General features: G+C 34.1%; 1 protein-coding gene and 1 long non-coding RNA gene across 2 annotated transcripts; both read right to left on the reverse strand.

The window, feature by feature from the left end:
• Window positions 1–93: 93 nt before the first annotated feature.
• On the reverse strand, window positions 94–22,514 carry LOC134238130 (atrial natriuretic peptide receptor 3-like). Its single transcript, XM_062720254.1, has 6 exons — window positions 22,018–22,514; window positions 20,465–20,813; window positions 18,125–18,236; window positions 10,448–10,631; window positions 7,886–8,021; window positions 94–209 (listed from the first exon to the last, which is right to left on the reverse strand). The coding sequence occupies exons 1-6, from the start codon at window positions 22,330–22,332 to the stop codon at window positions 94–96; spliced, it is 1,212 nt and encodes a 403-aa protein (XP_062576238.1). The 5' UTR covers window positions 22,333–22,514.
• Window positions 22,515–24,786: 2,272 nt separating this feature from the next.
• LOC134238131 (uncharacterized) lies at window positions 24,787–26,898 on the reverse strand. Its single transcript, XR_009985939.1, has 3 exons — window positions 26,578–26,898; window positions 25,648–25,719; window positions 24,787–25,200 (listed from the first exon to the last, which is right to left on the reverse strand). It is a non-coding gene; the product is annotated as an uncharacterized LOC134238131 (long non-coding RNA).
• Between the last annotated feature and the right edge of the window lie 695 nt (window positions 26,899–27,593).

Raw genomic sequence — 27,593 nt, forward strand, 5'->3', positions numbered from 1 at the left:
TAAATATATTACATCAATACTTTTCTAAAACAACAGTACAATTATTGGTTAAGATATCTTTTAACTTCTTCATAAATTGGAGTTTCAAATACTTCATATTAGGCTTGATATACTTGCCTCAAAATTTCCTGACACCGGGTCCAAGTCTAGAAGAGAAAAATCGGAACTTCTGTTTCCATTAACGTCAATGCTAACAGTACCGGTAATACCTTGTAATTAAAAAAAAGACAAAACAACACCGGCCATTCGACCATTTAATTCTGAGGTGAGGGATCAGTACTATAGGATAAATCAAAGATCAGTTATCGATTAGCAAGAAAAAAATCTATCTATTGACTAACGTATGTGGAGAAAGAATATCTTATAACTTCCGATTTAGCATCGATTTCTATATTGTCGATTTCACAAGGAACCGCTTCGAAGCTCTCTATTGCTAAGAAGGTAAGAAAATCATAAAGATCTTGTAAGCGCTTTGAAGCACCCAATCTCCTTCAGAAAATAAGTGCTAAAATGAGAACAACAATGTAAACAATGAATATGGGGATGTGGGGATCGAGAAGAAGGTCCCGCCGAAGTAATTTAAACAAGTCGTTAATATTTTGCAACAGGATCATTCATATATGTAACGAGTAAATATGTGTTTGTTTATTCAATATACTGTATACAGAGAAATTTTCGCCCCTTTCGCCCTATCCTCATTTGGGCGAATTCAAAGAATACAGGATAATTTCTTAAACAAAACTACGACTGGGCGAATTTAAAACGGGGCTAAATTGTTTGTAAGTATGAAAGGGCGAAAATAACACGGGGCGAAAATAACCCGGTATACAGTATATGCACTTAACAGGAAAGATACGACGTTGATTAATATACCTGTCACTTTTTGAATAGTATCAGCAGATTTTATTTGCCTTTCCGTGATTTTCCGTGATAAAGGTATAAATGAGTGTATTAAACAAATTGATGAACATATTAATTAAAACGATATAATTTAGTTTCAGTTGCAACACGTCATTTGATTGAGTAAGTGGTTTTTTTCCATTTTGTATAACATATCTTGTCCACGCCACAATGAGTTACGTCAAAAACGTATTACTCCGCTGGACGTTAACTTTTAAAATATTTGAAGCCGAAGGAACAAATGGAAAAATTGTCTCATTGTCTACAAAGAAATTAAATTGTGGGGAATGAAGCTTGATTCAACTTATGTTATACGATATGAAATAAATTGGGACTGTTTACGCTTTTTTTATAAACCGCTTCTTGGGGAAACCTTCATAAATAATCTGTTTGCTGCGCTGAACCTCCCATTTACACTGTATATCTCCAACAACTTAAAAAAGAAGAAAAAGAAAACCAGGCCGTATATTTGAGCCAGTTGCAGATAGGAATTGTGATGTATTAATCACAGATGAAAAAGAGAGGTATACCACCATGAATTTTTACTGTCTGTTCATTTTTATGCTTTATTATGTTCCCCAAACGAAGTTGGGGAACATATTGTTTTTACTCTGTTTCTTATTATTAGGTCTTTCCACCTTTCTGTGGAAAGACCTATTGAAATGCTTATGTTTTTTATTATTAGGTCTTTCCACCTTTCTGTGGAAAGACCTATTGATTTCCTTCTGTTTCTTTTTTTCCTTTTTCTTATTATTTTTTATTATTTTTCCGCCGTGTGATTTTGAGTTTCAAGATTTATCGTAAAGATTTTCAATTCATAAGAATGTACTCCATAAAAGATTTTCGCAGTTGACCCTGCGTATATAAACTACGACCCCTTTCGGAGTTATTACCCCTTTCGCAAAAAAGCTTGTTATCGCTACTCCTCCCAAACCATAAACCGTAGAGAAATGAAACCTTCACTAATGTCTTCGACTAATTTAGTAGACACTTCATTGATTCATTGCGAAAGTATTCATTGACCCCTTCAATAAGTTATTGCCCCTGGAAGTTTTTGAATTTTACAAATAATTAAAAATTTTCAAAAAAGATAATTTGTAGAGACATGGGACCAAATGCATAAGATTTATTGACCTTTGGTCTTGAGATTTATGGAAAGGTCAAAGGTCAAGGTCATTCCAAAGCTGAGAAATTTTGCTCTTTTTATATCTCTTCTGTCTTTTAACATATACTTAATGTCTATGCATCATTAATATGTACTTTTAAAACAGTTTCAAAGATTTTATTCTTGTCCCCTAACATGAACCCATTTAAAAGTTATTGCCCCTTGTGCGAAAAACCTTGTTATCGCTACTCCTCCAAAACTTTAGACCGTAGAGACACCAAACCTTCACTAATGTCTTAAGGGTCTTTAGACCTAACTTCACTGTATAGGTGCAAAAGAATCTGATGACCCCTTGTATGAGTTATTGCCCTTTAACTTCTTTATACTTACTATTAAACCTTGTATCTTGAAAACTATAAATGGTAGAAGCATGGGGCCAACTGCATACTCATGACCTTTGACCTTGAATATTTTGTCAAGGTCAAAGGTCAAGGCCATTGCAAAAATGAGAAATTAAGCTCTTTTTATATATCCTTTGTCTTTTAACATATGCAATCAGTCTTTGCATCATTAATATGTACACTTAAAACTATTTCAAAGATTTCATTCTTGTTCCCCAAGATAGACTCTATCAAAAGTTATTGCCCCTTATGCGAAAAACATTGTTATCACTACTACTTCAAAACTGTAGACCGTAGAGGCATGAAACCTTCACTTATGTCTTAAGGGTCTTTAGGCACACCTTCATTGTATAAGTACTAAAGGATCTAATGACCCCTTATATGAGTTATTGCCCTTTAACTTCTTTATACTTACTATTAAACCTTTTATCTTGAAAACTATAAATGGTAGAAGCATGGGTTTAATTGCAATGTGTCCCTTGACCTTTGACCTTGAAATTTTTTTCAAGGTCAAAGGTCAAGGTCCTTTCAAAAAAAAATTTTTTTTTACATTTTCATTTTTTTTTTCAAGCCATTTCCCTTAAAATTAAATTTAGAGTGTAAAATATAAAACTAGAAGAAATTTAAAAAGGTGGAAAGACCTCTTATTGTTCTATGAACAATAAGTCTCCTAGTTCTATTTCTCACCTTATGTTTTGACACCGTAAGACTTATCGAAAAACTTTATAGTTCATGATACTGGATATTTAAAGTTATTCCGAAAAATGACCCCCCATATTTTAACTTAGACCCCTTACGCAGTTATTGGCCCTTTAACCGTTAAGCTTGTTATCGCTACTCCTCAGAAACCGTAAACCGTAGAGATATAAAACCTTCACCATTGTCTTCAACTAATGTAGGAGACTTTTCAATCTATTCATTGTGAAAGTTTTCTTTGACCCCTTCAATGAGTAACTGCCCCTGAAAGTTTATAAAGTTTACAAAAAATTAAAAATTTTCAAAACGAAAAGTCGTAGAGACATGAAACCAACTGCATAACATTCAATGACCTTTTGCCTTCAAATTCATTTCAAGGTCAAAGGTCAAGGTCATTCCAAATATGAGAAATAAATTTCTCTTAATAGCTCTTGTGTCCTTAAACATATACGATCTATCTTAAGTCTTTAATATGTACTTTTGAAACTCTTTAGAAGATATAAATCTTGGCCCCAAAGATTGACCCTTTTAAAAGTTGTTGCCCCTTGTGCTAAAAACCCTTGTTATCGCTACTCCTCTGAAACCGTAAACCGTAAAGGTATGAAACCTTCACCAATGGCTTTGCCTAATTATGGGGACTCTTCAACCTATTCATTGCGAAAGCATTCAGTGACCCCTTCAATGAGTTATTGCCCCTGAAACTTTTTGAATATTACAAATAATTAAAAATTTTCAAAACGACAAAACGTAGAGACATGGGACCAACTGCATAAGATTCATTGACCTTTGACCTTAAAATTCATGTAAAGGTCAAAGGTCAAGGTCATTCCAGAAATGAAAAATTTAGCTCTTTTTATATCTCTTTTGTCTTTTAACATATACTTTATGTCTATGCATCATTAGTATGTACTCTTAAAACTGTTTCAAAGATTTCCTACTTGTCCCCTAACATTAACCCCTTTAAAAGTTATTGCCCCTTGTGTGAAAAACCTTGTTATCGCTACTCCTCCGAAAGCGTAGACCGTAGAGACACCAAACCTTCACTAATGTCCTCAGGGTCTTTAGGCCTAACTTCAAAGTAAAAGTGCAAAAGCATCTGATGACCCCTTATATAAGTTATTGCCCTTTAACTTCTTTGTACTTACTATTAAACCTTATAACTTGAAAACTATGTCATAGAAGCATGGGGTCAATTGCACTGTGACCCCTGACCTTTGACCTTGAATATTTTTAAGGTCAAAGGTCAAGGTCGTTCTTTCTTTTTTTTTTTTTTAAATATTTTTATTTTTTTCTATGGTTTAAGAGAGTTTTGGTTTCTTTTTCATGGAATTTAATTTTTAAGTGTCAGATATGAAACAAATTTGAAATTCAAAGAAGGTGGAAAGACCTCTTATTGTTCTGTGAACAATAAGTCTCCTAGTTATTATTATTTTTCTTCTTCTTCCTGGGTACTTTTTTGTCCGGGAATGATCTCCTAAACTACACAACTGACTAAGGTGAAATGTTTTTAGGGTCAGTAGACATGTTATGTAGATTTGCGGAACGAAAGTCATTTTGCGCGCACGTGCTTGCAAGAGCGTGCACGTGCAACATGTGAAATGACCGATTTAATTGATATAGGCGAAACTTTTAAAATTTTTGATGAAATGCTTTGAAACTTATAATATAAGGATATATTAGAAGCATAGACAATATGACATGGTCAATATAGCAAGATCTCACGCGCATGCACGTGCGCTTCGTTCTGACTGGCTGAAAATAAAGTCTCAATATCTTTCTTCTTTTTTGACGAAATCCTTTGAAATTTTGAAAATAGTCATGAATTAATATATCCTACAACATGACATATAGCAATTATCATGAAAACACGTGCATGCACGTGCGCTGCAATCTGATTGGCTTAAACTTTAAATAGCTATAACTCCCTTGATTTTCAACCAAACAGGATGGGATTTGGAACATAGATAGATATACTGGACTACTACAAGAAAGTAAGGTCACCATGCACATGCACACACGTGCATGTACGTGCACTGCAATCTGATTGGCTGAAACTTTAACAGCTATAACTCCCTTCGTTTTCAACCAAACGGGGTGAGATTTAGAACATAGATAGATGTAACGGACATCTACAAGAAGATATGGTTACCATGCTCATGTATGCACGTGCGTGCATGTGAAATGAGCAAAATCAGAAAAACACTTGAATGAGCCTATCTTTTTAATACTTTTGGATTAAATACTTTAATATTTAGTATATTTAAATATATAGATTGTGTATACAAGATGATATGGTCATTACGCACATGCATTCACATGCGCAGGCGTGCAATGCTAAAATTTGAATGAACTTTGTACACTTCTGGGCAAACGTTGTTAAAGTCTCAAATGCATCGAGTTTGTCTTATTTAATGAAGCTTACAGGGAATATGGCACCAAAAGGGAGTTGGGGAGCGTTTGGGGAACATCTGTAACGGTCCCCGTTACAATTAGCACTAGTTATTTTTGGAATGAATACTAAAATTTATCAGCATGGTTTTAATAAAAGGTCTTTGACAATAGATGTGAGGATCAAGAAAATTTCACAGCTTCTCTTGATGCTGGATGGCAGTGGAAAAAATCATGCTAGTTTCCTGGTAAATGCATTACTTTTGATATTTATACTGTCAAATTTGCTTTAAGTTTAAAACTAAAAATCGTGGCATAAAGACATACATGTATGCTATTAGTGTAGCATCATATATAAAGCCATACAATCACAGGACATGCAAGCATGATTTGACATAAAACTGGCAAGATAACGCCCTTTTCTGTGCGGTTTAAAAAATGAATATCGTGTGAACATGGTGAAAATAATAAAGACCATAACTGTCGTAACAACTGGGCAGTCAGCAAAAGCCATGGAATCATATATGACAATCTAAATCATGAACTGAAAGAAAAGGGATTTCAAAAATGATGGACAATAACCTTTTTCACAAACAGGTCGTAGCTCGTAAATGTAGACGTAAAATTGAACGTAGCACTTAAGTGCGTTTCACTAAGAGTTACGATTTGCGAGTTACGATTAAAGATGATCTTAACTCTACGAGTGGTCCCATGCTCTCGTAGACAACCTCGCGTGCTCGTAAGCACAAACAATATGGCGTCGCTTATATTACTAGCAGACGAAAACGTACCTGTAAATGTGAAAAAAACTGCCTAGACAGGACAAATCCCCTTGATGTTTTGAACGATGAGGAAGTTATCGAGAGATATCGCCTTCCTCGTCATTTCCTCTATCGTTTGGTAGAGTTGGTGAGAGGGGACGTTGAGAGGCACACCAACAAAAGCCACTCTCTTCCTGCGTACACATAGGTCATATGCTTGTATACCTATGAGTGATTGACCCTTTGCAGTCCCAGCACACAACTTAAAGTAATCTCTGTTTATGAGAGACACACAGAGAGAGATAGAGACTATATTACAGGTATAATGACAGTCACCCGACCTTACATATTTCTTTAAATAAAATAATATGCCCAAGCTAATAATATGTAATGTATTTTTTTATGAAAAGAAAATTAAGTAACGTCAGGTGCCTGTGATTATAATATAGATTCTAAACATGAACAACTTTTTATTTTCAATTCATAAAAATAAGTCCTATGTCGAGGTTGATCACTTAAAAGAAAAGTAAAGAGGAACGAAGGGGGTGCCCCCCCCCCATTATTTCAGTTGTCGATATTTTAGTTGTTGATCCCCCCCCCTCCTCTGAAATGGTTTCCTATGGGCCCTTGGTTAAATGATTATACATGGCCTATACGTACGTTTCTAGTAACGCGACCACTCCTTCTAAATCGCCTTAGTAACGATGGACACTAAAAACAGATCATTCATCTGTTTAATTAAAATCGCGGTTAACTCACTCTCTCAGTTCCCGGCATATCATAAAACCTATCAATGAAAGGTTACTTGTTTTATTTCTGTACGAAAAAGTCTGAAAACCCTGTTCTGAAACTTTTAGTTTTAGGTGCTGGTGACCATAAGATACTTTGCAAAGCCTCCTTTTTCTGAGTTTGGTGACCTGCATGACATATCAAGATTAAGTGTTTCTAGTGCTATCGATCGTGCTACCAAATCAATTTGCAAAGAACTAGACAATACTTATTTCACATGAGGTTTGTGAAACAAAAATATCTTATTCTTAAAATTCTTTTTACAATGTATGAAATATATGGATATTTTTTTATTTTAACGATACATCCGCATTTGATCCTTCCATCCAAACATTTGCTAACTTTAAGCATACGCAAGAAATTACGAACAAATTATTTGAATTGAGGAAAAACAAACGGTATCAGATTCTTGGACCAAAGACTATTAAACACTTGAGCAAATGTTTTGCATATGCTGTGAAAGCTTAGACTGATTGCACCAGTCTAGAAAGAATTTAGATTCCATACCACACCTTATGTTTGGAGACCAATCATTGTGTGATATTCAGTGGTGCAAGTATATGGGAGATCAGGTTGATTACAAACCCCGGAATCTTCCATTTGGAAAACATTTATCCGAGGAGGATTTATTTGCAACTTTAAAGGCAGTATTTTCCAGCGCCAGACGAAAACAAGAAGTTAAGCTTCACTGTTTCCAACCGGAGTAATTAATGCCGATTTCCCATGAATTTCACGTTTACGGCACGAACCATTGGCTCGTGAATATTGGAATGTTGGGTGATTTATGCATCTTTAAAATCCTAAGTAAAACGATATAGAAAAAAAGGTTTATGGTTAATGCTTACCTTGAAATGATCTATTCGTCATCCTTTCAATCATTTCTGTCCCGTTAGTTATGGAACCGTTATTGGCGAAAGTCTCCTTTAAGGCGAGAGCATATAGTATAAAGGAGTCGTGAAAGGCGCCCACAAAACTGTTCACCTAAAGGAAAATCAAAGCAAGATAACGCACAAGGCAAGGGAACAAAATATCTCAAATACGAGCGTTGTTTAGAAAGTTCTTGGACTCCTAGCATACTTCTGGCAATTATTTTACGTCATATGTTATCCAAATTGGGTCTGCCCATTAGTGCGAAGGTTAACTAGTCCGATTGAGAAAAAAATACAAATTTTATATTTACATATTAACGTTTCCAGTCGTTGTCCGATATAAAATTATTGAAAATCACGTGCTGGGTGGTACAAATAAGGACACAAAAGCAGGGCTTAGAGCTTGCAGATTTGAGGAATCAAAAGCATGTAAAAATAAGAAAAAAAAACCTCTCAGATATTTGTTTCATGACGATGATTATTCGATTTGCTTACGTGATTATTGTAATCATAAACACCTTGGTCTAGTATTTGTTGGAACATGCCAAGAAATTCCGACCAGTTCCCACAGCAATGGAGTCAATAAAAGAGTTATATATGAGCAAATAACTCATATACCCTTAAAACTACATGCACCAAAACAACTAACGGCAGTAGATCTATTATTTTGTTCATTTTTCAAGTTAAATAAAATAAACTTCTACATCGAAGAAATAGCCTTCTGTACCTTAAAGAAAAGTTCTTGTCAAAAAACTTATAAAAAATTTATTTACAGAGTATGTAAATTTCACCTGCCACAGATACCAAAATTGTAAAAATAGACTGGAAAAAAAATTCAAAGCATCAAAGAATTTCATTTAATTTGGAGACCTCATTCTAGCTTTTTTCTGGTGTGAAGAGGAACCTCGGTGTATAAGGTCTCATTAGAATAACATATAGGGAAAAGTAACTACCCGTATATACATGTATGTTAAGGAATTCCCTAAAATGACTGAAAGGGACGCATCTGAAGAATCGAACAAGGGCCCGATTGTGCCTGTTAAGTTATATTAAAGAACAATTGCACAGAGCCCGACACTGCACTGAGAGAATTACCTAGTTAAACTACTTTTAAGGTAGTGATTGTAAGGACAGTGATTAGTAATAACTCTGTTTACTAGCGAAGATAGTGAAAAGTGGAGTAGTGGTCGTAAAGATACTTAAATACCTAGTGAAAGTTACTTATGAATTCTTAGATTTACTAATGTTATCTGGTAAATCTACCAAATACCTAGTAAAACTACTTTTAAGGTAGTTATTGTATGGACAGTAAATTTACTAGTCTTCCCAGTGACTTTCACTAATTATTTTTTTCAATGCATGTAAACTTTTTAACTTACTGTATTAATTGGGTTTTCGGACTAAAGAACCTTCTGCCTAGTGAGCTCTTTGAATTCAAATGATTTGTATTATTATTATTTTTAAATTATCACGATTTATTCAAAACTAATGGATTTTAAAAATGCTAAATTCGGACAGCGGAGCAGATCAATATTTACTAAGTTACAAGTATATGATAAATATAGATATTGGTGTTTGCATGATTTTTTTTTCATATTTTTATTTGATATGTGTGTCATCAAATTGATATGTGTGTCATCAACAACATTGGAACACTTTAACATGTTCTATTTTTTGTGACAGGTCTAGGAAATAAAATGTAATAATGTACGTACTTTGAATACAATAAACAGCTTCAGTTATGAAAAATTTACGATAACACTGACTGTCTAGGGTTTGTTTTCCCTATGCATCCGTCTGTCTGTCAGCAAAAGCATTAACCTTTTTCACAAATTCCGAAAGGGAGAAGCTCTGGCTTTCATATGTTACAGTAGTATTCATTGTGAAGACCTTTCTTAGAGTACCACCAAATTTGGCTTCTTGACCTTGGAGTTCGACTCATGTTTACTAAAATTACCAAACCTTAACCTTGACCACAACTTTTGATTGACTGTATATTGTTTAACGTTCCTCCGGAGAAAATTTCACTCATACGGAGACGCCGCCATTTGCCGTCGCAGATCGGTAAATTTTGTCCTATATGCGGCACTTAGAGCCATTGAACAGGATGGTATCTTTTTCGTGTCAGCACCTACTGGGACACGGGGCCTCTGCTTATAAGGTCTCATACGAAGGACCGATATACACCTCCCACAGTAGGATTCTAACCCGTCATGTAAGGATCAACTTTACGATTCCAGAGCAGACGCTCCAACCACTGCACCACGTGAAAAAATTGGTGCTAGGGTTCCGTTATTCTTCACAGGCATAATTATTGTGATGAGATAAGTTTAAGTTTTATTTACTCGTGAGTTGACCTTATAAAATGTGTTCCAAGTGGTGTAACCTCTTAAGTGAAAATAAATATTTTTACCAACATTATAAGGGAGAATATACGCACAAGTTAACAAGTGAGGATAAATCAATTATGTCTATGACCAAGAATTGGCTTAGTAAAAATTTGTTTAAAACTGATTTAATGATGATGACGTCACAAACCTCCTCCTCGCCGAAGCTACCGTATTCAGCTTGACTTTTAACTTCGTTTGAGAAACTTCTGTAGGCGAGGCTTGTAGGTTTCCTGATCGATATCGTCATCAGGGCCTCGTAAGCTTTCTTAGCCTTCCTGTTCCGCTCTAGACTGTCGTTCTCCCTATACCAAGGTTTTCCACTTTCCCCTTGACTGTTTAAACAAAACAAAGTGATATCAATTCACATATCAAAAACGTTGAGGACTGAGGCTATAAAATTAGTACTATGTAGTATGGCCTTTCAAAATTTAAAAGGAACATAAAACAACAAAAAATAAGGAAATATTGATAATTTTGGCTTGATACGTTCTTTATTTGCCAAATAAATTAAAAAAAAAACGACATTATATGATCACCCAGCGGCGGAGTAATCATCATTAATTTTTTCATCGAGATATTTTCTCGACAAGTTATCCGAGTTTTTTTCCCCGAGTTTTTCCCCCCATTAAACTATCAATGATTGTAGTTTATTCGATAAAATTTGGGTACATGATGTTGATTACTAGGGACAACATCAGAGATTTCAACAGTGTCATCCGAATATTTGTGATTGTGTTTAACCTCATGTTACACCCATAAAATACAAACCTAAATCTTCATTTATTTGCAATTCTTGAAAAAAAAATACTCTTTCCAAATATTATAATCTTTTTTCTTCAGAAAACAATGGTAGTTAATATATATTTATAAAAGTTACGGTAAACACGTTGGTTTGTTTACGGAATTTGGGGGCGTGGCTGTATCGAAGATCGATTGGTTTTAAGATTCGCGGTTCTGTAGGTTAAAATCATGCTAGGCATGTATACGTCGTATTGGGTTGTATTAAGGGTTTTCTAAGTCATTCGAAGTTTCGCTGCCTTAAGTGCAACAGCTACCAGTACTGATGTCTAAGCAAAAAAGATTTTCTGGCTGAATTCCGGCAACCTTCAGACGATGAGTGTTTGCTGAATGACGTTCCCGCTACTGCCTATAAGGATTCTTCGCAGAAATTGGATACCCCTGCGGTTATTCCCGAGACAGAGAAAGCCTCGTCAGATCTGGCCGACACTTTCAACCTGTTCAAAACCTATTTTGACTCAAAGCTGAACACTCTGAAAGAGGAACTTTCTGTTGGTAACGATTTTGATGAATTAGCTAAGAAACTCAAGAAAGACGTTTCAGTTTCTTTTAAGCACGAAGGAAATAAAATTCAATTTGAATTCAATTCTGAAATTCTGAACGATTTAGCTAAAGTACAGAAAAGGTTGTCAGTTAAAGATTCTGCTTCGTCTGCCATTATTTCTTCTGTTATTACCAAGATTAACAAGAGAAATAAGCTTATTCGTATAGCGGATAAATCACCAGCGGGTTGGACCACTGTAAGAGAATACGAGAGTGATGACCTCGCCTCTAACTCGGACGACGAAAAGCGTATGCGGCAGGCGGAGAATAGGGCGCTCAGGGCACTCAGAGAGAAACGACGATTCAAGCCTTATTCCAACAGGAATGCATCAGCGACGGTTTCTGCTCCTCCTGACCGTAGGCCTACTCCTTCTCAGCAGCCCTTTCGTTTCTCAAGGCGTCGTGAAGCATCCCCATATGACATCTGCTACAACTGTAGAAAATACGGGCACTGGAAGTCGCAATGCACAGCAACACCCAATTCAAGTTCCCAACCTCAGGCCACAAACAAGTCAAGTACCCAGTAAATCAATTGAAAAGTATGATATTTTTGTTCATGATTCAATTTTGAACGGGCAAATTGATTTGTTTCTGAATCAAGTAGATTATTTTGAAAAATTACCTGTCTACGGCAAAGGTGTTAAAGGAAACTTAGTTAAGCATGTTGAATACTGGAAAAGTATTGGTGCTAGCGATTTTGTTATTGATACCATTAATAACGGTTATGTAGTTCCTTTTCAGACGGCACCACCTCCAATGAAGTTCAAGAATAATAAGTCAGCTCTTGAAAATGTTGAATTTGTAAATAGTTCAATTTCAGATCTGTTAGAATCCGGCTGCATTGAAAAAGTTCCTTTCCAGCCTTTTATAGTTAGCCCACTTAGTGTTGCAGTTAACAAAGGTTCGGGAAAAAAGAGGCTAATTTTAGATTTGAGCGAATTGAATAAATTTGTAGATAAAAAGAAAGTAAAGTTTGAAGATTGGAATGTGGCTTTGAATTTTTTCAAAAAAGAATGTTTTCTTTTTAAATTCGATTTAAAATCAGGATACCACCATATTGATTTATGTAGGAAACAGCTGACATATTTTTCGTTTTGTTGGAATGACCAGTTTTATTGTTTCAATGTTTTAGCGTTCGGTTTGACTTCAGCACCTTATATATTTACCAAGTGCCTTAGACCATTGGTGAAACACTGGAGGAACCATGGTATTGACATTGTTCTCTATCTTGATGACGGGTTCGGTTTTGGTAACAATTACGAAAATTGTTTGAAAGCTTCAAATTTTGTTCGTAATTCTCTTGTTCAAGCAGGTTTATTAATCAATGTTGAAAAGTCAATATTTCAGCCCAAACAGTCTATGGAATGGCTTGGCTTGGTATGGGATTCCAAGACAGTATCTTTAAGTATACCGGAAAGAAGAATTGCGGATGCTTTAGATTCTTTGAAATTTATAATGAATACTTTTCCTTTGATTACAGCTAGAGAGCTAGCCAGGTTTGCCGGTCAGATTATTTCGATGTCACCTGTTTACGGAAATGTTTGTAGTTTGATGACAAGACATATTTATTTAGCAGTGGAGAGCAGAGCTCATTGGGACAAATTAATAAATTTTGAATTTCCAGACATAGTTAGAACAGAACTGAAATTTTGGTCACAGAATTTGTTTAAGCTAAATCTTAGGTGTTTAATTCAAGAATCTTTGCCTTTTACTATAGCGTTTTCAGATGCTAGCAATGTTGCTGCTGGTGCTTACACTGTTGAAATGAACGAAAATGTTTTCCATCATGTTTGGTCAGAAGCTGAATCTTTGATGAGTTCAACTTGGAGAGAGCTAAGAGCGATTCAATTAGCTTTATTTTCTTTTTCCAGTTCACTCCAAGGCAAGTCTGTGCGGTGGCATACAGACAACCAAAACTGCGTAAGAATTGTCCAGAGAGGCAGTACAAAAATTCATTTACAAGATCTAGCATTTAGTATATTTTCTATTTGTGCAGAATCTGGTATTTCTTTGAATTTAGTTTGGATTCCAAGAGACTTGAATACAAAAGCCGATTACATTTCTAATGTTATTGATTTTGATGATTGGCAAACTAGTACAGAGTTTTTTGAATTAATTGATAGTATGTGGGGTCCACATACGGTGGACAGATTTGCTAACGCTCAAAATGCCAAATTACAGAGATTCAATTCCTTATTTTGGTGTCCTACTACAGAAGCGGTAGACGCGTTTTCGAAAAACTGGAAATTCGAAAATAATTGGCTAGTTCCACCCATCTCTTTGGTTTCTCGAGCAATTAAGCATTTAAAATTTTGTAGAGCTAGTGGTACCTTAATCGTTCCAAAATGGCCATCATCTCCTTTTTGGACTTTGTTGTTTGGTCAAAATATGACATTCAAGAATTATGTGATTGATGTACTAGAATTTGAGCCACATCAAAATTTGTTTTGTCATGGTACGAATAATAAAAGCCTTTTTGGCTCACGTTATTTCAATTCTAGAGTCCTCGCTGTGAGGCTTTGCTGTGAAACAATTTAGACATGGCCCTTTTTCAAGATTGTCTTGAAGAAGCTGGCAAGGTCTGAAGAGTGTTATTTTGTGTTAGACATGGCCCTTTCAAGAATTGTCTTGATGAAGATGGCAAGGTCAGAAGAGTGTTATATTTGTGTTAGACATGGCCCTTTCAAGAATTGTCTTGATGAAGATGGCAAGGTCTTAGAGCGGAAATTGTGACTGAATTTTTGTTGTACAGATCGGATTTTAGATAAAGACACGGCCCTTTCAAGATTTTGTCTTGATGAAGCTGGCAAGGTCTTGTTATTTGTATATAAATTTTGTTGATACAAGTATCGCATTATACGTACAATGCTGAACATATTAATTGATGCATTTAAAAAAAAAAAAAAAAAAAAAAAAATTGTATTGGTGGGTGTTTGGACAAGGCCATTTCATTTATGTTGGCAGGTCCTGATATTTTGAATTTAATTTAATACTTTGTTGGACAAGGCCATGTTTAATTTATTTGGCGAGGTCCTGATATTCTAATAATCGATATTTTAGTATCATTATTTTTTTAATTCATCAGTTTTGCAGATATCTTTAAATCGGGCAAATGGGCATCTTCCTGGAAATGCGTGAATCCACAGTTAAAGAAATTAGCCGACAAACTCCCTTCTGTGTGCGAAAAATCAAAGGCGGAAAATACTAAGAAACAATATTCAGCTGCATTCAACAGATTCTGTAAGTGGTGTTCTACTTATCAAATTTCTCCACTTCCTGCTTCAGATTATAATGTTTCATTGTACATGGTCAAACTTGGTGAAACTTGTAATTCAGTGAATACAATCGATGAAGCGTTTTATGCTATTAGCTGGGCACATAAACTATCTGGGTATCTTAATCCGTGTTCCTCGGATCTCGCAATATTCACCAGGGAAGGATGTCACAGATCAATTGGTCACCGATCTAACAATAAAAAGGAACCTATTACACCTGAAATTCTTAAAAGCATATGTGTATTGTACGGGAACGAAACATGTAACTTATTAGACCTTAGAATCGCATGTATGTGTATTTTAAGTTTCACAGGTTTTTTGAGGTTCTCAGAGTTAGTTAATATTAGAATGTGTGACTTAAGCCTTTATGATGATCATATGACCATTTTTATACAAAAAAGTAAAACTGATCGTTATATGAAAGGAAATACTGTGTACATATCTGGCACTGGTCGTGTTACATGTCCTATTATTATCACGAAAAGATATTTAGAGAAAGCCAAGATTCCACCTGGTTCTAATGAGTTTATTTTTCGTTCTATAAATTTTTGTAAAAAATCAGGTATGTGTTCCTTAATTGGACATAAAAGTTTATCATATACCCGAGCTAGAGAAATTTTATTGTCTGCACTTGAATTTATTGGGTTAGATAAGAGCAAATTTGGTTTGCATAGCCTTCGAGCAGGCGGTGCCACTGCAGCTGCTAATTCTGGAATTTGTGACAGACTTTTCAAAAAGCATGGCAGGTGGCGATCTGATTCAGCTAAAGATGGTTATGTAAAAGAAAGTTTACATCAGAAATTATTTGTTACAAAAGGTCTCGGTATTTAGGGGGAGGGGTGGTTTTTGTTAGAATTACAAATTTTCTTTATCTTTTCTTTATCATCGAAGTCTGTTGCACGCGCGCATGCGAGCTCATCCTTTATATTGGTGTTTTGAGTTTTTATTTATAAATAATTTATGTTCGTTTGAACTGGTGAATTTAGAACATAAATATATTTATAAAAGTTACGGTAAACACGTTGGTTTGTTTACGGAATTTGGGGGCGTGGCTGTATCGAAGATCGATTGGTTTTAAGATTCGCGGTTCTGTAGGTTAAAATCATGCTAGGCATGTATATGTCGTATTGGGTTGTATTAAAGGTTTTTTTTAAGTCATTCGAAGTTTCGCTGCCTTAAGTGCAACAGACCCCCCCCCCACCCCTCCCCAAGTATATTATTTTGTATGGTTTTTCTTTTCATGAATGTTTTCAATAACTTATCGTTTCTCTTTTGTAGAACGGGGTGATTACTTGTATGTGACGAAGATTTATTTAATGTTATAACGATTGTAAAATTAAAAAGCTGTTGCACTCGCGCATGCGAGCTCATCCTTTATATTGGTGTTTTGAGTTTTTATTTATAAATAATTTATGTTCGTTTGAACTGGTGAATTTAGAACATAACTGTCAGTAATTACACTAAACCACTCCGGAGTTCCTGGGATGGCTCGTACCTCACACATAACCTCGGACGTCGAAGGATTCTACCATCTTGCTGATTCAGTCATATGAACATATTTGAATTGCGTTCAAATGACATATATTTGAAAACTGAGTATCTTTGTGACACGCTAAACATTTTCTTCTTGTTTTCAAAGCCTAAGCCTGCTGCCCAATCCCATTTACATTAACATCAGTGAATAAAAATATTTTTTTAATTAAAGCCTACATGTACTTATATAAGGTTGTAATCAAACCCTCGACAAATTCAAAAACCTTTTCTAGGAACTATATGCAGAGAAAAATATGAAATGAATGACAAGACAACATCCGATTGAGAAATGTATTGATCTGATGCGTACTCCTCCACCAATAACATCAGAGGTATTTGAATGGAGCTCGGCGGAGTCAGCCGAGGATTGCCGATTGCCGTTAAATAAGCAACTGTTTATATTTTTTTTTAGAAGCGAAGTCCAGCAAAGAAACATACAGTGATGTACATTTCAATAAAACAATATTTAATATACTTAACCATACTTTGATGTTTATTTTATAAAAATGTAAATAAAAACAACAATTTAGGTCTTTTTATGGAGGCAATGTCAGAACTTAATTGACATTGCATCTTTTTCAACAACTTAACAAAAATATTTTTTTGTTATCGTTATTTAATACCTGGCTATTTTTAATTAAATGACAAAATAGACATTGATGGGTTGATGATAGAAGCAGCTCAATAGAATTTGTATTAAGATATTCTTTATCTCCGATTAAAAAAATGTTTCTTTTTGATTTCTCTCCTAAGCAAATATAGATGTTAACGTAAATAACTGGTTATGAAAACAATATATGTATATTTTTGCACAGTTTTTTATATATATAAAATGATATTATGAACCGTATCATCAAGTACAGAAATAAAACTGGTCAGTAGGATACTTTGAGGAAACTGTTTACAACATTTTCTGGGGAGGTAATTTCGAAAGGGAGGGTTTGCATAATTGTCGAGTTGGATTATTCATTTCATATCAGTCAAAGGTAGAATGCTTCATTTTTTGATGAGTACGATAATAATTTTTAAGAAAACATATGGAGATAACGAACAGTTTTCAAGTTCAAATGTTCAGAAAAACAATACAATAGGAGCAAAGCAGACACGGACCCCCAAAACATCCTCTGAAAAGGTTTGTAAAGGAAAAATGTCCGGTTTGAGCTATCTATTTTTTTTTATATCTGATGTTTTGCGCCCCCCCCATTTTTTTTTAATTCAAAGACACTTGATACACATAAGTACTATATTGACCATTAAATAATGTCATTATGTTCTGACACATTTCAGTATCCCTGTTGAAGAAGGATTCCAGTTTTTCAACTGATACACATGTACATCTATTTGAATCTCCAACTCAGCAGGATGCCTCAGTCACCACCGATATTTTAATAGATGTTGCAAAAGATCTGATGAAATAGTGTATCTACTTTGTATCGGACAATGCTAGCTGTTATAAGAGTTCGTCAACCTTGGTATTATTACATAAAGAGTTACCTATATATGCAAATTGGCAATATTTATAACGTCTAAATCATTTTCTACATCACAAGTCATTTCTGTCTGGCTTTCATTCCGGGTTCCAACCAAGCGATTTATAACAGAAAATGTTAAAAATTTAAACGTAATTCCACATATTAAATCTACATTTTATCCGTTTTAGTTTACACTCTACTTACCTACTAAAGAAGTCAATGTTGAGGAAGACATATTCACCATTATCAAAACCGAGTTCGTCGGCAGTAATCATTATGTTCCTCACAATATCACTGGGGGCACAAAGCAACACAACTGAAGGGAAAAATATATATCTATATCTCAAATGTATTTTGTTTACAAGCACTACATGTTAAGATATATTAAAGGAAAATGTGTAGAAATATTTTAGAAATATATAGATTGTGTTAAATATATAAGAACAGTACAAAATAGGAGCTGAGCAAACCCTTTCCCCTTGAATCATGAATTGAACAAATATGAATTCAACACTACCTAACGATGCGTCCATATCAATATAGCTAAACATGGCTTTACCATTCTATAGGAGAGGTTCCTAAAAAAAAAACCTTTGATCGTTTATTGTGGCCCCGCCCTACCCCTTGGGGATATGATTTGAACAACCTTGATTATAAACTACCTGTGGATGCTTCCATATAAACCTGATCAATCATCACTTTGCTGTTCTCTCTTGAAGATTTTGAAAAGTTTTCCTATATATTCCTATGCACAAATTTGATTTTCTGTTGTGGCCCCGTCCTAACCAGGGATCATGATTGGAACAGACTTGATTTTAATCTACCAAAGAATGCTTACACATAAGTTTTATTTTTTCTGGCCCAGTGGTTCTTGAGAAGATTTTTTCCTATATATTCCTATATTAAACTTTGATTTTTACTTGTAGCCCAGCCCTTTCCCCGTAAGTCATGATTTGAACAAACTTGATTGTACACTACCAAAGAATGCTAACACATATTTTATTCTTCCTGGCCCAAACTCTAATAAAAGAATTTTCAAGATTTTTACTATATTTTCCTATGTTAAATTTTGATTTCCATTGTGGCCCCGTCCTACCCACGTGGGTCATATTTTCCTATGTAAAACTTGATTAACACTCCCTAAGGATGCTTCCACATAAGTTTTATCTATCCTGGCCCAGTGGTTCTTGAGAAAAAGATTTTTAAAAGATGTCAGTAATTGTTCACTAGTTATTAATATCTCCCCTAATAAGATAGTGTGACCATTTAATTAACAGACTTGAACCCACATTACCCAATGATTCTTTGTGGCAAGTTTTGTAATATTGGTCCAGTGGTTCTTAAGAAGAAGTCGAAAATAGTAAAAGGTTTACAGATGAACGCCGGGCAAAATGTGATCAGATAAGCTCATTTAAGCCTTCGGCTAAGGTGAGATATAAAGCATCAAAGATTTAGCATTCTGGCCCCTTGTGGCCCCTAATTATGTACCATACGACATGGAAATCATAATATATAGTTGTAGATGGTTGAGATGAACATCTTTGCTTCAGTAATGTATTACAAAATATTAACCGATAAAGAGTTATCGATTGAAGACTTTTGGCCCCTCTTGGCCCCTAATTCGAGTGCCCAGCCCCTTTTTCGGGATCTCATCTTAAAGATCTTAAGAAGAAATGTATCATATACATACAATCTAAAGATAGGCGAGCAAAGACATTTTAAAATCAATTTGCAATCTTAATGCGTGGTATTGCAGTGATGATTATCATCATTTATAATATAGAACTAAGCATGAATTTAACATTTATCTGCCGTACTTGTCAGACATTTCTGAAAGGGACTGGACAAACAGAAATCAGATAAATAGTTATTTGACCTTTTGTCTCGTAGTACTGCAATCACATAAAATGCCATGTAGCAGTTAATGTCCTTTAGTTATCTTAATTATTACCGTGACGCTCAGCACAACACAGCTAATTACTAGGAATCGACCATTTACATTTTTTGTTGCCTTGGGAACAAGCATGAGAACTTTAAAAATTTAAAAAAAAAAAGATTCAGTATCTATCAGCATACGAAATTTGATAAAAATATCTTGAATAGTTTCTTTGAAACTGAGCTAAACGCAAAGCGTAAAGGAAGGACAGACAGAAGGACATAAGACGGACATGACAAACACTATATGTCCCGGCCATATTGATGGCAGGGCATAAAAATCCAAATTTTTGCATGCTTCAGATTGACATGGAATAATTCATTATCTCTGAGCGTTTATATTAATATAATTTTACGATATACAATTTTAAGTTAATTCATTATTTTTACTGATACCATGCAAATGTACTGAAATGATTTATGAAAGTTTTTGAATGAATTATATACACAGAGATAAAGTCAAGCTCAATGAAAACTATTTTGACAGGACCTCTAATTACAACAATAGAGGTGAGATCAGGTGCCATGGAGGCGCGATCCAATGAAGAGATCTCAAAGTTATTTCATCCCTTTTCATACGATTTATTGAATGGAATAAGTGTCATTTACCTCCATAAGAATTTCCAATCTCATTCACAAGTAAATCTTCTAGATTGACCCCTGTATCTAAGATGAAGGAATCGCTGGTAATATTTGAACTGTCCGAGTTTAGATAGTCGTGCACAGCTTTACTCAGGAGGGAGCAATAATCTTCATACAAATCCTCTCCCTTTCCTTTAGAAATAATTTTCATTTTTTTCCAAGAGAAAAAGTCCATTAAAATTTTAATATACTCGGCAACATTGTTAAAATTCACAGGACCAGCGCGTATTAAACTAGAGTAATCCTGTTTTCTATACTTCATAAAATCAGACGCCATGGCTCCCACAGAAATGAGTGGGATATTCCAATACTTGGCCTGAAAATATAAACATTTGTGATTGAAAACATGATTCTTTAAATATTTTACCTCCCTTAAGTTATTATTAAATTATGTGTATTAACCAATTTCTCTCATGTTGGTCACTTTATTATCAAGTAGTATGACCATTTGAAAATGTATACCCCGGTAACATACATGTAGAAACGAGTTTATACTTGGATGCTTTTCAAATATTTGTTTCGAATTTGTTTCTAAAACAAGCACTGCTGTTCAAAATAAAGAGATGCATTTATCCTTTTTCGAATTTTGATATATTTTACAGTTGACGGCTTACCTGTACACTAGGACAATTAAGGGAAGCTCTTTTACAATATAAATATTAAGCTCAGTTATGAATTCAACGAAGTTGTCAGTTTATTTCAAAGCACCACATAGCTGTCCTTCAAGAAAACGACAGCCACCCTACCCTCATTTTCGGCCTTCACATATCAGTGTCTCCCAACATCATACATATGACAGCTATTAAGGTGTAATCTATTCTGAACCTTAGTGAATGATACGGCCTTAATGTCAAAGTAAATCCTAAACTGTAAAAGTCTGCTTTTCGCAAAGGTTCAGCAACCGTCATTTATTCATACAATAAAAGCAATCTATTTGTCATTTTGAATTTTTTTTAATGTACCGGGTGGCAGTAAATACGAAACTTTCAGCATTACAACTTGTCTTTTTGCAATTGTTTTATTTACTGCAACATTATATATTGATCCAAAATTTACATGACATCTTTTAATTTAAAGAAGTTTCGTTCTTGAATTGCTGACACAATTTTGAGAAAAATCGTCCTACGGGACTGAATCTTTAGGTGTACATATCTGTTAAATATTGCACGATTTAATATCAGACAGAATTAACAAATATTTTAATTTGCAATTTTTTCTCAAATATAATGCATATTTATTCAGTATATATGCAATGAACTATTTACTAAACTATGAACTTTACAATAAATTCCAACATCAGGTGAGAGTAATTAGGTTTCTAGATTGAGAATTAGCTGTTGAAGTTCGTTATTATTTGCCTAACTTAAAATCTGTCTAAAGTACAAGTACCTTTAGATTTACTTGTTTCATTTTCTTGCCACATTTTTAATGTATAAAATAAAATTAGAATTTTATTATCAGGGAGTGTTAAGACAAACTTACTCAAAAACTTCATAAATTGGAGAAAAAAATCTGATTACCATTCTAGAAAGTTGGGCCACGGCGTAGTCACACACGGGACCAAAGAAGGCGTGGACGGTTTCCTCTTGATGAAGGAGGATCCCCTTGGCCACCCCGACAGTCGTGTCAAACTTGGTGTCTGCATACCTGACGTTAAAGTTAACATTGGGAGGTAAAGTATACCGGACATATGCAATCCCTATTTCTAGTGCCGGAAGCAGTTTATCTACAGAGAAAGGGTATCGCGTGATGTTTGGCAGCAAAACCGCTATATTGACCTCCATATCGCACCTCACAGCCGAATAGATAATGGTCAGAAGACATAGCAGTTTCATGATGTAATAATTCTTCAAAAAGTTAATGGACTCTTGTTTCACAAATTATTGACTAATTAAAGAACCAGGATTGAAAGCGATCCGCCGTTGAATGTTTTTTTTAAATAATCTGTTCTTAACACAGAATGCTGAATATTCATATGCCCGTCACTACTAATCATAACCAGCAATAATAAACAAGGAATAACGAGGAAAATCTCTTCATGAATACGAAAACACAACACTCAATAACATAGGCTAAGCATAGACTGAGATAGATGCTGTGTAAAAGTCATCAAGTTAGCGAATGACCTTTTCCTCGCAGTGAAGGGGGGCTCCATAAGGGTTACTTGTATATATTATAAGAAAGGAGAAACGATGAGGTTTACAGGGAACCCACAGTATTTTAGACCAATTCAAATAAACCATTTAAATATAGGTATTTATAAATAAAGCCTTTTTTTATCAATTTGGCCTTTGACCCATCGCATGTCTGTGAAGGACAGGTGAAGATCCACACTTTATGTTTTTTCATTATGACTTGTTCTATAAAAAATGGAGTGGGTGCCGTATTATAGTTTAACCAATTACTCTGGTTGTATGTACGCATTGCTTAGCGGAAAATCTATTGTTTACCGTGAAATACATGTATTTTCCATAATGACCCTTGTCTGCTTAAATTCTCATTTCTTGTTCAATAATTAAAAAAAATAGTATGTAAAAATCATGTCCATCTATTTCAGTTTTCAAAATATACAACAAATTTTACTATGCGGTCAGAGGATTCACGGAGCAATCACTTAACGTTTTGTGACGTGACAAGCAGATTTCAAACCTGGTATACTACTGTTTGCAGAAATATTTAAGAGAGATGCTTTATCAAAAGAACCAGTGGCCCCTAGAGTAATTAAAGTGAGAGGGTTCCCTTTTATCGTTATTAAACATCCTGTACACTGGAAGAATTGATATCAACTCTGTTTGTTTGAGTGATATTATGAAATTAGCTCTCGTTTTTAAAGTAGAGCATATAAGATCATAATGTCTAATGAAAAGCAAACAACTTGTATATGAAGACTTTCTACGACTATTGCCAACTATGGCAATATTACAAGAAGTTGTGATGTGTGACTTGATAATCAGGAAACCTACAACCATTTTCTTGAAGGTCATTGAGTAGTAAGCTTCTTCACAATTCTATATACAATGTATATCTAATCATTACTCGAATCTTTTCTTGTCTTTTTCAACCTGAATGTACTATTTTTATTAAAACAATCATTTTTTTTTTTACTTATGTTCTATAATGACTTTTGTCTAGCCTAGTGGTTTTTGAGAAAAAATTTTGATGACCCCACCCTATTTCTTTCATAATTATATCCCCTTCTGAGGGGACTTGGCCCTTTATTTTGACAATTTTAATTACCTTTCACCAAAAGATGCTAAGCATTGGGTTTCGAATTGTTTCAATACATGTATTCCATCACTTATATTGTAGGGTCTCACTAATATCCGAAACAGCACTAATAAGAACCACTGGGCCAAAAAAGCTGAAACTTATGTGGAAGGATCCTGGAGTAGTGTTCATTCAAAATTGTTCAAATCATGACCCCCAGGGGTTGGCGGGGACACAAAACAGAATCAAAGTTTAACATAGAAATATATAGGAAAAACTTGTAAAATATTCTTTTCAAGAACCACTGGGCCAGAAAAGCTGAAAGTTTTGTGGAAGGATCCTTGAGTAATGTAGATTCTCATTTGTTCAAAACATGACCCCTGGGAGTAGGGCACAATAAGGAATCAAAGTTGTACATAGAAAAATATAAGAAGAATGTTTTTAAAAATCTTCCCACTGGGCCAGATAAACTGAAAGGTAACTGAAACGTGTGTTGAAGCATCTTGGGTTGTTATGGTTTTTGAATTGTTCACATCACGACCCCTGGAAGTAGGGCGGGGCTAAAATAAAGAAACCAAGTTTTACATAAAATATTTAGATTTTTAAAAAGTCTTATTGTTAATACTTGTCACATTTTAATATCCACTCTATGCATATGAAGCATTTACTATCTATCTACCAAAAGTCAATATAATTTCCACCAACTATGAACTTTTTTTTTCAAATTCAAATTTCAATTGCAACCAAAAGCGAACCAAGAATCAAGTTCCATCCATTCCCTTGTCAGCTTTAAAATTGACGTTAAAACAAAGTAAATGTCTCAACGGTTGAAGGGCAACGTTGATTAACGTTATATCGACTATGGGAATAAATGGTTGGCCAGAAGTCTTACTTCCAGAATAGGAATGAGAAATAAGAAAGCCTTGGTGATACCTAGAGAAGATCTTAGTGCCAAAGAATGCTACAGGGGACAAAGAATATATGTTAAAAAATTTATGTTTCCTCCATAATGCTCTGTCTTTGCAATCCTGCTTAAAAAGGAGTCTAAAAGCAGAAACTTTTTAACACGTTTATTCCATATATATAGTACAAAAAAAAATTATTTATAAAGTGTATTCATGCACATCTAATTTCTAATATTGTATTTTTCAAATGTACAGTTTTTTTCCTAGCATTATTAACAATTATTTGTAAGAACTAAATGCAAAAAAATTAGGCAAAAACTAGACAGGTCTTTAACAATTTGAAGCAGCAGCATCGTTGTACTTGCTTTCTGACCTACAAAATAAAATGACCTGTATTTAAATCAGAGGCAACATAACACATGTAGGTATGTATAATGAAGTATACATGTTAGATACTTATGGAAAATCGCGTCGGTAAGCTTGAAGATTTCCTTATTTTATATATTCTATATTTCGATTTTTTGTACAGTAGTGATATGAGAATAACATTTTAAAAAGGAACATTAAACCTCAATTGACACCATACCAAACCTGCAATATAGACAATAAAATATTAAACACTGTAACAATCAACTGGCAACAATCACTGACAGTTATACGATATTTATATAATTCTGAACTTTGAAGATTTTTTAAGGAAACAAGATTAAGTAAATAAGAAACACATAATTTAATAAAAACAAGGATACAGCGAACACAAATCAAGCATAAAAGTGCACACATTTATTAATATAATCTCACATACACTCTTGCATACTGTTCATTATATGTATAAGAGTTCGTTTCATGATATATAAACATTAAAAAAGAACACAGTGAAAATTCTATACATTTATTTTTTTAACGTGCTGAAATTAAATACATAATTGTTCCATTAAAATCAGTTTTTCGGAACACTTAACTTAAAATCAAATAGTTAACTTTTAATATCTTTAAAGTCATTTCAGAAAAAAAAAACAGGTGAAAAATATGACTTACCATTTGTTAAATAAGTGGAGGCATCAAGGGAGGTAGAAAAAGTCGTTACAGCTATATCCACAGTTGAAGATTCTAAAAAAAACATGTTACACAAACATGCTTAGTTAGAAACGAAATTAAAAAAAAGTTTGAAATAAATTCAAGTTTCTTTTAAGTCTGCAGTAATTTTTTCGTATTTTTTTATTAAAACATCAAATAACAGATTTCTAATTAATTTAATTAAACTTTCAAATTTAGATCTAGACTTTTTCATCTAAGAGCCCTTGAACTTCCTTACTGTCTTACCAATGATGTTAATTTTTGAAATTATATCTAAATAATACAAGTTAAAAGTAAAATTTCATCTAATTGTATGTGAATTATTTATATGAATGATTATATGCAAATTAATAGATGGAACGATTTGTAATAGTGAGAATACATTAATTATTCAGTCAAAACGTTGATACTATTGTAAATAAGTTTTCTACAGTCTTTTTGTTTGGGTTCAGACAAGTTATTTTAGATGTTATTATGTCAGGCAATAGTAAACCAAAAATAAATGCATAAAAATGCAAACTCGGACCATTTGAAACCAAACTGTATAAAACAAAAATCCAATTTTATAAAAGTAATTTAATTTCGAAAGGTTACACTGACCTACGTTTTGTAGTTGACATACCGTGAGAACCAAATAATTTGAAAGCGAATTACTGCAAATGCCAAATGGTACGCCACTGACCTATTTTTGGGTCAACGTGACTTAAGGTCCAAAAATACATACAAAGTCTAAATTTAATGATCTTAGTCCTTATAGTAAGCGAAGAATAACAAAACTTAATTCTTTGTTAACGTTTAAGCGGCTTCGAGAGCTCATTAAAGACTGTGGCTCAGAACTAAAAATGATGAATAATGGATTATAATGTTTTAGTTATCCTCAGAAAAGCTTACCTGTTGATTTGATACATCTTCCAAAGAAAAAGAAAGTACACAAAATGTTAATTATTGTTCCAGACATTGTAACATTAGTCAGAACATACACGTTGTAAACATTTTCCGTTCCTCGATGATTGCTCAACAAAATGTACACTGATTAATCTATATGATGAATGTGAATTGCTTCTCAAAAATGTAAAAAATAAAGACACGGTTCCTTCAGGGTTATAGAAAAGCCTCAAAATAGCTACAAGGCATTTAAACTGACGTTTCTTGTGAACGGAAGATATATCAAAATTCATTACGCCCTTACCTTGAAAAGAATATCTGGTGCCGCCTGACTGCATTCTGGTATTTAAACAAATAAAAACTTGGACGGTTATTGCATATGGGTTATATATCTTTTTATTACACAAAAAAATAATGCTCTCTCATTTTGCGTCTTGTTCAGGAGATAAAGACAATTTCTAAAAATGCTAGAAATAAAAACTATATTAAAGCTAAAAAAAACTTTCAAAAAGACAAACAAGATATTTTGGAGAAAGACAAAGGAAGTATCCAGAAATAAATTGGAGTTTTGGATGCAGTAACAACAGTGCGTTGACCACAGAAATTTAAACTTTAAAGTCGCGGGTACTTTACGGAAGCATATAAATCATTTCTCAAGAAAATAAGACTTTTTTTTAAAAAAAATTAAGTTTGATAACTTACCAAAGCCACTAATAAACATAAACTTTTATTAACTATTGTACAGAAATAAGAGAACGTCTAACGCAATGACGTGCGCCACCACCACGGCATCACGTGACTTCTACTAATATTAGCGAAATGTTCCTTAACAAAAACGCTAACAGAAAAACAATACCCCGGAGTTTAATAACTTTTTTGAGTAAATAAACATCTATTTTGCCTGAAAAAGTGCTGCTTGAATCCCACTGTCCTGTCAGTAAAATAATTATAACACAAAACCTTACCCATCCTTTTGAATTTAACACATATGAGCCTAGAATTTTCGTAAAACCATGCTTAAC

Source organism: Saccostrea cucullata, unplaced genomic scaffold, assembly GCF_032062105.1.
Source record: "Saccostrea cucullata isolate Sc308-1 unplaced genomic scaffold, CSIRO_AGI_Scuc_v1 ctg6025, whole genome shotgun sequence".
Lineage (NCBI taxonomy): Eukaryota > Metazoa > Mollusca > Bivalvia > Ostreida > Ostreidae > Saccostrea > Saccostrea cuccullata.